Raw genomic sequence first — 10694 nt, forward strand, 5'->3', positions numbered from 1 at the left:
AGGATTTACTGAATTTAATTGTACGCACCATCCTTAGCGGTATCAGTTCTCACTTCAACGCGTACGAGTTTCGTTCGTGTTTTGTCCACATGATTTTCAATCGCATCTGAGATTCTGCTGTAAGAGAACGAATGATTTCTAAATGGTTTTAATTGATTTGATTGAATCATTCTAAACTCACCTGATTTGACTAGATGGACGCCGTTTGTTGCGCTTGTTGGCGCGCAGTTCTTCAAGGAATTTGACCATTTTGCGATCGGCCACATCGATGCAGGTCTGGCCAGCATAATTCGTGATATCCATATCGGCCAGTGACTCAACCAGCATTTCAGCCGCCTCCTTCTGGCCCCAGTGTGCAGCAGCATGCAATGGTGTCCAGCCATCGTTGTCCTGCCTATCCACGTTGCAGCCAGCGGCGAGCAGCAGTCGCAGCACTTTCGCATAGCCCTTGGCCGCGGCCACATGCAACGCTGTTGCACCAGTTTTCGGATGCGGTCGATCCACTTCGGACAGATCACCGCGCTTCGCATCCTTCAGCATGGCCTGCTCCTCGGCTCTGCGTGCCTGATCCACATCAATATTGAGCTCCTGCACCACCTTTTCCATATAATTAATCATGGGCATATGCTGCACATCGATGGCCAAATCCAGTGCCAGATCCCCATCGCTATTCACGGCAGCCACATCCGCGTTGTGCTCCACCAAGTAGCAGGCTATGCTAACAAAGCTGTAAACGCGGCTCATTAGTGAAGGTGTCCCGTATTTTGTGGGATGTTTACTCACCCGCAAGAGGCGGTAGCATGCAGTGGCGTCCAGCCCTCGTTGTCTTGCCGATTAATATCGGCACCGTGCTCTATTAAAAACTCAACCATGTCGAGTTTGTCATCAATGCAGGCCTGTAATACATATTTGATTAGCAAGTTTTATCAATTTTATAATGATGGATGTCTCACAGTTGGTTTATAAGACTCTTAATAATAATTGTATAAGAGTATTGAAATTATTAGAGATTGCACAAACAGTATAAGAGTTGTCAAGATACGTAAGAACGTTTAAAAAACAGTGGGTATAAAGTATAGGAGCTTGTATAAAAGTATAAGAGTTTGTATAAGACTTTACAAGTATTTTAATATGAAATGGACTTTGATATTGCATATAAAGTTTATATTAACGTGATTTAACTGAAACTAGTCTCATTATTTAGCTTAGCTTAGTTTTAATGATCCGCTAACTATGCTATATAAAACACATATACAAAATTAAATTGTTTAACGATTTCGCCGAAGTTAACAAATTCAAATACTTTCAATTGATTTGGCCAATGAACCTCCCATGTTACATTCGACAAATTCCGAGGCGCAGACAAAAGAAAATGAATAATTTAACAATTATCTGAAGCAGCTTTTTGATATAATTTGCATTTCTTCACAGTCGATCAATTTACATATGCCCCTTGTTTACTGTTTGGCAATTGGTTATGCTAAAGCTTCGACTAAATACAATGAAATGTATCAATGTATATTGTGCGAATTTATTTTTATCTTTGGGGATCCGACTTTCCGTCGTTTATCGACTCTTATACTGCTGGGGCATGTTTCTGTATAAGTAATTGTGCCATGTTTTAATAGCTCTGATACATTTGTGTTTATCTTGCTAAAAACGCTAAAGTAAACACACTCACACACATATACATATGCACAATCCAGCGTTACATATACATAGATAATTATATAGACTGGAACTCTGGTACCGACTGTGGCACATGGACAACGTTGTTTATGCGGATTTCCGTTGAAACGTATGCAGAATGAAGACGACAACGACAACGACAACGACGACAGCCGATGATGGCGATGATATCATCGTGAGCAACTCCGTCGGCTTCTATATGCCGCTATCTAGCGACAAACCCGCCCAACAACAACAACAATAACATCGACGACGACGACAACAATGCGGCGCTTAGTAGGCAGTGAAATGCCGATAAGAATTCTTAACAATAAAATAGAAAAGAGAACAAGAACTTCAAGCTCCAATACCAATACGAATTCGAATACCCATTCGCACAATTGTTGCCATTTGATAAGCGTGTGTGAGGTATTCAAAATCAAATTTTTGTTGTTTCTTTTGCCTAATTCAATTCTTTTATAGTCCGCCACATATGTTAATTTAGAAGATTTTTTGGTTTTATTTTTAAGGGGCAAAATGCAAAAGCAATTTCCATTTCGCAGTAAAACTCATAAAAGGCGGAACACAAAACCAAACCAAACCAAACTCAAGAGAACTAAATGGCGGGGGAGAGAGAGGGACTGAGAGCAATTTGCAAATCTGGAACGCAGCCAATTAATTAATTATGAACAATTTTGATAAACTGACCAACTGACGACAGCGACAGCTGACGACGACGACGACGACAGCGATGGGCGGCCCGCCCACGCGTGACCATCCCAGCAACAATAACAACAACAACAACGACGACGACTGTGGCATGCAAAATTTGACATGAGCTATTTGCTAGGCAATTTGTGACTCTTGATTTCTGCCCTGGTGTTAATGTCAGCCATAGCAGCAGCAGCACCAACGGCAGCCGCAACATCCCTAGCGAATTCTGTGCTATTTTCATTGCATTGAAAGCGAATTTCATTTTCTTGGCCAGCGTGCAAATCGGTCTGCGAATTGCATGCTAAGTTTAGCCTTTTGTTTTTGGCACGCCATTGAGCAGTATTTTGTCTTTTACCTCTCACTCAGTCTATCTCATTCTCCGCTGTCTCCCTCTATTGGCCATTTTTTTTTTTTTTTTTTTTTTGAAATGTTATTCACCCCGCCACATTACGTATACGCCGCATGCAACTGCAATCAGCAGCAACTTGTTGAGACGGCTTTGCGCGGCAGCAACAAGCCGCTTAACTACTCATAAACCCAGCGCCCTCTTGCTACACTAAGCTGCATATCAACAACTAGAGCCAACATCCTTCCTTCTTCTTCTTCTTCATAAGTGCTGTTGAAGTTTTCATTACAATGCAGCTAGTTTATACTCTGGTCTCAACCAAACTAATTAACATAGTTCGCACAATGAATGATGGATATACAGGAGAAATAATCAAGGGAGAGGAAAGGAGAGTAAGAAAAAAGGTTCATCATTAGAGCAATCAGGAAACAATGATAGATTAATAAAGGAACAAAGGCTGAGACAAAAGTATATATAATATAGAAGGACTCTAGATAAAGTTGAAAAACATTTATCACTGCAATAAATACAAAAATCGATCCATTTACTTAAATGTAATCTAGTGAATCGCTTTAGCGAACAGTCATTACGATAATCGAAGATTCGCTGGTGAAGCAAGCAAAACGCTTCAAGACATATTTTTGCTTTGGCCTAAAACAAATTGAATTAGCAGCGGATGCTTCAAGGCATTTGTCCAATATTCAATGCGACTCGACTATATATTATATACAAAAGATTCGCATTTTGGATACACAATGGCGGGGCACATGGCTAAATGGTATGTATTATGGCTTATGGCAAGCTTTCATAATTTCAAATAATTTTAGTTCATTTTTTTTTTTTCGATTTATTTTGAGCGAAAGTTCTTGTGCCGCTTGAATGCCTCGCCCTCGTCTAGCTGCCAAAAAATAATTCTACAAATCAGAAGCAATAGAAACAAGGCGACGTCTATTGGTTCCACTCGACTCGTCGAATTTTTGGTCAGTTGGTCAGTTGAGTTATTCCACATAGGTTAGGTCTCGCAGATCCAATAGGAATACATATATGCATATGCCATAATAAATGCTTGGACATGATTAAGAAACAAAGAATGTATACACAATAGGCGGCATAAAGGAATTCCTTATAATTCTGAAGATCACAAATTGTGTGTATGGGGCGAAAAATAGCTCATAGAATTTGTTTATGATATTACGATCGTTCGGAATGTCAGTGTGGGCCACATTAATCAGCACAGTTTAATGGAGATTATTATATATATAAGCATATTAGACTGAAATGTATAATATTAAATATATATATAAACATAAGATATTAGGCCGAACAGCACAAAATCAAATATTTCACTTGGATAATTAATAGAAGTGTGTTTCATATTCCTAAATTATATACATATATTTTATCCGAATGTTTATAGATCTTTGCCGCAGCACATGTCCACTTCTAAAAAACACTTTCGTCTAAGCACCCTTAATATACAGATCGTAGATATATAATGATATATGATGAGCTATATTTGTGAACATTTCGTCATGGATATTGCAAAAATAAAAAAAAGTTCTCTTCTTCGCCTTAAAAGCAATAGAAAATTTTCAAAAATTGTTTTTTTTTTTTAAGATTTTCCTAGCTGTATGCCTGTATTTTTGTGTGTGTGTGTGTGTTTGTGTGTATCTGTGTGAGTAATAAAATTAGCTCAAATAATACAATTGGAGGCAGAACTAGGAGCTGGTTGGAAGACAGTTGTAAAATCTACAAAAATTTAATGGCTAAATGTACATTTGGCAGTTGTTGTTGTTGTTATTTTAGATTTTGCTCGAAATGGTATTATGCAATTCACACACACACACTTGCGATCGCAGCGCATAGAATGATTTTTCAGTTTTGCTCAATTCGCAAGATTTTCAGCATCGTTTGTTATTTTGGGTGTAAAACACCAAACGAGAAATAAATCAAATCAAATGTAGCCAGAGCCAGCAAACCATTTATATATGTATACAGATACAATATACACATATGTATATATATATATTTATCTATATGCAACACGCGCTGTGAATTCTTGAGGATGTTTTTGATTTGTATCTGTTTTGCTGTATATTGCGCGTATCTGTCTGTGCGTTGAGATGTCCGTCTGTCCGTATGTCCGTCTGCCATGTTGTTGTCAGAGAGACAGAGAGAGATAGCTAGAGAGATCGAAGAGTTAGAACCGGGCCAAGGTTACAAAACACGTCAATAAAGCGCGTTAACAATATCAACAACAACAAGAAAACAATATTCTATTATTATTGCTTTTGCTTTTGTATTTGATTTTAATTTTTCTTTTGGAAAACTCACGCACAAACCGAACAACAATTTCCGAGACAGGATTTCGGCATGAAAGAGACGGGGAATTTAAGAGACAGACAGAGAGAGAGAGAGAGAGAGAGAGAGAGCCGGCGATCACATTGAATATCAATTTGGGGTCATCTAACGATCACGTTCATGATTTGTTGCCATTATTATTATAATGCTTTATATATTCGCTTCGAGATATCGCTCAATTTGCAAGCTTGACAATATAATTAGCTAATTTATGCGACAATTTATTTAGCCAGACTCCGCAGTCAGTCAATTGCGAATGGATCAAACTAATTGGCCAGCATTTACGATTAAATTATGATACATTATTTCAAGGCTTTTCTGTTGCTCTCGCGGTTGTTGTTGTTGTCGTTCTTGTTGTTGTAGACACATGTCACCGAAATCTAAAAGACATCTTAATTATAATGTGACCATAACGGTTCAAGTGTTGCGCAAACGCGTGTTTTTTATAATCCAACAAACGAAAAAGTAGCGAAAAAAAACTATAAGGAATAAATATCTCAAGCGCAACGAACACTCAATACCCTACTAGAATCTATTGCTTCTATATAAATTTATAACAAAGCTGAGTAATATACTAAACTTAAATTTCATTTCAAATAACTTCACTGACCGTGCCTATCGACTCGACTTGTAATGTACAAAATTCTTTTTCTGATAATCTCATAATACTCTTTCTACAAATCTTTAAAAACGTTTTCAGCGGAAGCCAAAACAAAATAAAGAGATTGTATTCAGAGGATATGATTCAAACAACAAACGGCAGCATTTAGACCAAAACCATCAATAAAAATAATGCAAATTTAATAATGAGATATATAATCTCCCTCTCCCTCTCTATCTCTCTCTATCTCTCTCTCTCTCTCTCTTTCTCTTTCTTAACTGTATCACTCTTAGGCCGTGAACTTTGCCTTGTCCGCAGAGTTTATATATTTTATGGCCCAATTAAATAAGAGAAAAACACTTTAATTATAGCAATAATAAATACGTGCGGCCATGCAACAAATTGATATTTATAAAAATCGCATTATCCTTGAACTAAGAAGACTGAAACTGTTGTGGAAAATATGTAAGGAAAATCTACAACATGTGTAAATAAACAAAATTTTAATTTATTACTGTATTTTGCTGCAACCTCAGTTTTTCTCTTCATCGAGTTGAATGTCAGCGGACCGCCCCCAAGAGTTTGTCTTTGTCTGTCCGTCAGTCCGTTTGTCTATCGCATTGGCTGTCCGTCGTTTAATTTGTCATCATCATCATCATTCATAGCCGAAGGTGGCAGCCGTTTTGGATTTTGCCATTGAAAATGGCAGCCAGGTGTTTTGGCTCTGTTTGTTATTGTTGTTGTTGTTTTAGCTGCTGTTGCTTGTTTGCTTGTTGCTTGTTGCTTGTTTATGAATGAAAGCCGAAACAAACAATTTTCACTTGTAAAAGAAAGCATACAAGCAGAGCCTTCGCTTTGACTTTGATCAACGAAATCAGCGATGAATTAATTAATTATAATACTTACAGCACATAATAAATGCAATAGAAATTCATTTTTGCGGTTAAACAATAACAACAACTATTACTACAGAAGTAGCAGCAGCAGCAACAAGAACAGCCGCAGGTAATTCAAGACTTTACATAGTTCCCATTGTTATTATTGCTGCAATTACAGTTACGCCCTCAGCGCCCCCGACAGCCCACCCGATATCTGATTATGTAGATATTAACATCTGGTTAACAAGTGCGCCGCAACTAAACGGTGAAAATATCTCTTGACTCTTAGCGGGCGCAGCATAATTAAAATCAATTAACTGCAAACAAAAAAGACAGTTACTGCTAAAAGTATGCGCACACGCACACACGAACTATGACTAGCGTTTGTTATATTTGTATATTGTATATGTTCTATATTCCTATGTATATTATATTTGTATATACAATTTTAAATTGATTTTACCATGTAAATATACGATTTTTTGGCTTTTATCTTTTTTTAGATTCTGTTGAAAAGAGTTTCTTCATAATCAAAATTTTCCAATATATTTGAGTAAATATTGCAATGTATCTTATTTAAATTATAAGCATTACCTCGCCAAAATACATTGAACTGTCTTTTGTCTTTGAAAGGCGCCACATGAAATAAATTTCAACAAAGATTTCAATTTTATTTTCCGCTATAGCTTTTCATTTTTTTCATTCTCTTTCTCTTGTTTTTAAGTATAAATTTTTCATGCGATGTGGCCCAAAGAACAAACGAACGAAATTGAAAGAAAAATGAAAATGATTTTGCGAAAATCTTTTCTATATACAACGCGCATTTGTCTATATCTATATATATAAGTATATATGTATATAGACATATACATATGTAATTTGTATATACATATATGTGTGTATATTGTATATTTTTCTTGGCATTTAAAAATAGAATTTTTTTTCTTATTTAATGCTTGCGCCGTTTGCTGTTTGTTGCTATTGTTGTTGCTGTTTCTGCTGCTGTTGTTGTTGTTGTTTCGGGCATTCGACTTGTAAATCGTCGGCTTGCATTAGAAATGTATTTGTTAATATTTTAGTGGTTTTTGCGGTGCTTTGGAAACCGCAGCGAGAGCACGAAATACGCCGTAACAAAAACCAACTAATTGAACGGATAGCAAATACCCTGCAAATCAATCACATGGTTCTAAACTGCCAGTTCCCGATATACCTTATGTGTGTTAAATGTAATAGAGCAGCTACATATATCGCAAACAGAGCACTGGAATCTTATGATTTCCACACTTGCTATTTCCATATGGAGGTTCTATTCCTAGTACGACCGAAGAGGACGACCGTTTACTCTCTCTATACCAATTTGAATTTACTTATTCTTGATTACTCAGGCTCACCACATTGATATAAAACATGCTCAAAATCATTAAATCAAAATCATGATACCCCTTCTATGCCAGCTAAGGGTATCAAAGATGTGTAGCATGCGCCGACGTTCACGGCAGCTGCGACGCTAGCAACGCTGCTCAGTTGGGCGGCGCAACAGTTTCGAAAGCAAAGCAACACCCTGCCACAACCTCTTCCCGCACCCGCTCACTTTTGCTACTGCTACAATTCCTGCTGGGGTCGCGTGTTCACAATCACTGACGTAATGTGCTCCATTTATATATTTCACAGTTTATCATTGATACATATGCCAGAGTGAGACAGGTAGTGTATAGGTTAATATGTATGTAATACGCACCTGATGCAAAGCCGTGAGCCCGTCAACATTGGCCGTGTTTATGTCGGCGCCCTGCTCGAGCAGCTGCACCACCTCCTCCTTGTCGCCCGATAGACAGGCGGCCAAGAAAACGCAGCCCGAGCTGAATTTTATCCTGCGGCTGTGCTCGTGGCGTGGAGACGGAGCGGCTCGATTAGTGTCCGACTCCTCCCAGCGCTTCAGTTGCTCGGCCCGCTTCATCATGGCCGAATTGTTGCGCACCTCTAGCGATGACATTTTGACGGCTTTTTTTTTTAAATAACGGCGCTTGAGGCGCCACACACAGTTGCACTTAAAATTTAATTGCTGTGTATCTTGTTTTTGTTGTTGCTTTTGTAATTGCTATTGTTATTGCAATTGCATTTGCAATCGCAGTTGTTCGCTGCACCGAGAATTTTGATTTGCACTATTTATAGAAAAAATTTTCCCATTAATTTCGATATTATTTTGTATTTTTGCTTTTTTTAGCACTGATCACTTACAAATTGTCTGTGTGTGAATGTTGGTGCTGGTGCTGCTGCTTCTTCTAGCTAATTATTAATTTTCTATTTTCACTCGTTTCGTGCCTACTGCTTTGTGTGTGTTGTTGTTGTACTTTTTTCTATACGCTTTATCAGCTAAAACGGGCGCAACTGCTTGGCGTGTTTTTTTTTTTTTTTATCGTGTTTCTTTTGCACTTCACTGCACACACACACACGCACGCACACTCAGAGACGCATACACTAACGCACACTCACTCACAAGCTCCCGGGAGCAGAGGAGAGTCACACAGCACAAGCACACAAACACACACACACTGAGGCGCGCATGCAGGCTGGCGCGTTCTCACCAACCGTTTTCCTACACACGCTTGCAAAACAATTTTCGTGTTAGCATTTATCACACTTCTTTTTTATTCTTAGTTTTCGCTTAACATTAAAAACAAACATTGTATCCATTTGCGCGATGATGCGCTGCTGCTCCTGGCTGCAAAGAAAAAAATTTAACCAAAAGTTGCGCGTAAATAAATTTGACATTAAACACAACACTGCCGACGCTCAGCCGCTCTGCTGCTCTGCTGCTCTGCCGCTGACAATGTTGACGTTAGGGCGCTGCTGGCATTTTGATGTTGCAGTTGTAGTGCAGGGTTGTCGCACTTCGCTTATATTTTAGCACAGAATACGCACAATGGTATAGTTTCAAATATTAATGGGAGCATATAATAGAAAATAAAGAACATTTGTTGCTGCTGCTCTTTACACTTTGTTTATCATTGCTCGTATGTTCACTCTCTCTCTCAGCCTCGCTTGCTCTTCCACGCATACACACACACACACTCTCTCTTGCGCTCACATACACACGCAATATGCAACACTGTGTGCGTGTGTGTGTATGTTACCAATTTGACATAAATTCAACAGCCGCGACGCTGACGTCGGTACGCGGGTAAATAGAACGAAGTACGCTACTAAAGATGGAAACCGATATTTTCACTAAATCTATTCGTCTTTATTTTATATAATGGGATTTTGTAGTCCAATTATAATACTTAAAAATACTGCGCGTAATTATGTAAAGGTATTTAACAGCGCCTCCATCCTCAGACACATACACGTACGCATACATATGCAAACGTTGAGAAAAATGTATAAATTGCAGTAAAAACTTTTCACAGCACAACGGAATCGAACCCGATACGAGCACAGAGGCAAACGCACTTACTTTGCTATTCGGCACGCGCAAATTATGGGGCACTGTTTTAGTGCTCAGACGCGTAGACAGTGCAATGCACAATAATTCAATTTATTGTGCATATTTCGGATAAATTTGATAATTTAATTTCGTTCACCAATCCGTGCCATTCCGTGCGGCCACGACAAAGGTTAAAATGAAACTGATGAAAGAGAGAGACAGCGCCAAACAGAGAGAAGAGAGCGACCCTGTCAGTGTGACATGTTGCTGCTCATGGTGAATGCGCGTTGTTTGTGAGCGAAAAATGTGACTGTCGCCACATGTTGCCTCAACATCTACTCATTATGGTCCACTAATACACAACAGTGTGTACATATGACAAAAACTATGTTGTTGGGGAAACACTCTTCCAGGGCTGCATTGGAGAGATTCAAATAAATATCGATTTGGCGCGCATTCAAGAGCTGTGTAACGGTGCCTATCGAATTGAGAAATATTTTTCTACCCCTCTTATTTGAATTCTCGTTCTCCCTCTAACTTTAGCTACCCCCTTGGAGAGCGCAGTCTCCCCAAAAACCCACCACCCAAAAATTATTGCGCAGTTCTCTTCCGCAATTACCAATACGTTTGCGTTCTCGTTCCAACCCGCTGCGTGCATAGAAAGCAAAACAAAACTATGCAATAGAAAAACAAAATAGG

At 38.6% G+C, this 10694-nt stretch overlaps 1 protein-coding gene across 27 annotated transcripts in view; it reads right to left on the minus strand.

Moving 5' to 3' along the window:
- The window catches only part of Mbs (Myosin binding subunit), a 30100-nt gene extending 19876 nt beyond the window's left edge, over positions 1–10224 (minus strand). For 5 of the 27 annotated variants that reach the window (XM_089468268.1, XM_089468275.1, XM_089468265.1 and 2 more), the window contains exons 1-5: positions 10026–10222; positions 8307–9290; positions 784–896; positions 182–727; positions 29–114 (exon numbers count right to left, since the gene is read on the minus strand). In XM_089468268.1, coding sequence (XP_089324394.1) covers positions 29–114; positions 182–727; positions 784–896; positions 8307–8561 — 1000 coding nt within the window. In that variant the 5' untranslated portion in view covers positions 8562–9290; positions 10026–10222. Of the gene's footprint in view, positions 1–28; positions 139–181; positions 728–783; positions 897–8306; positions 9291–9915 lie in introns of all 27 variants that reach the window. The other 22 variants (XM_089468260.1, XM_089468269.1, XM_089468258.1 and 19 more) reach the window with 13 other exon arrangements.
- Positions 10225–10694: the final 470 nt, after the last annotated feature.

This window comes from Drosophila arizonae, chromosome 4 (genome assembly GCF_054131065.1).
Source record: "Drosophila arizonae isolate 15081-1271.41 chromosome 4, UAZ_ARI_1.0, whole genome shotgun sequence".
Taxonomy (NCBI): Eukaryota; Metazoa; Arthropoda; class Insecta; order Diptera; family Drosophilidae; genus Drosophila; species Drosophila arizonae.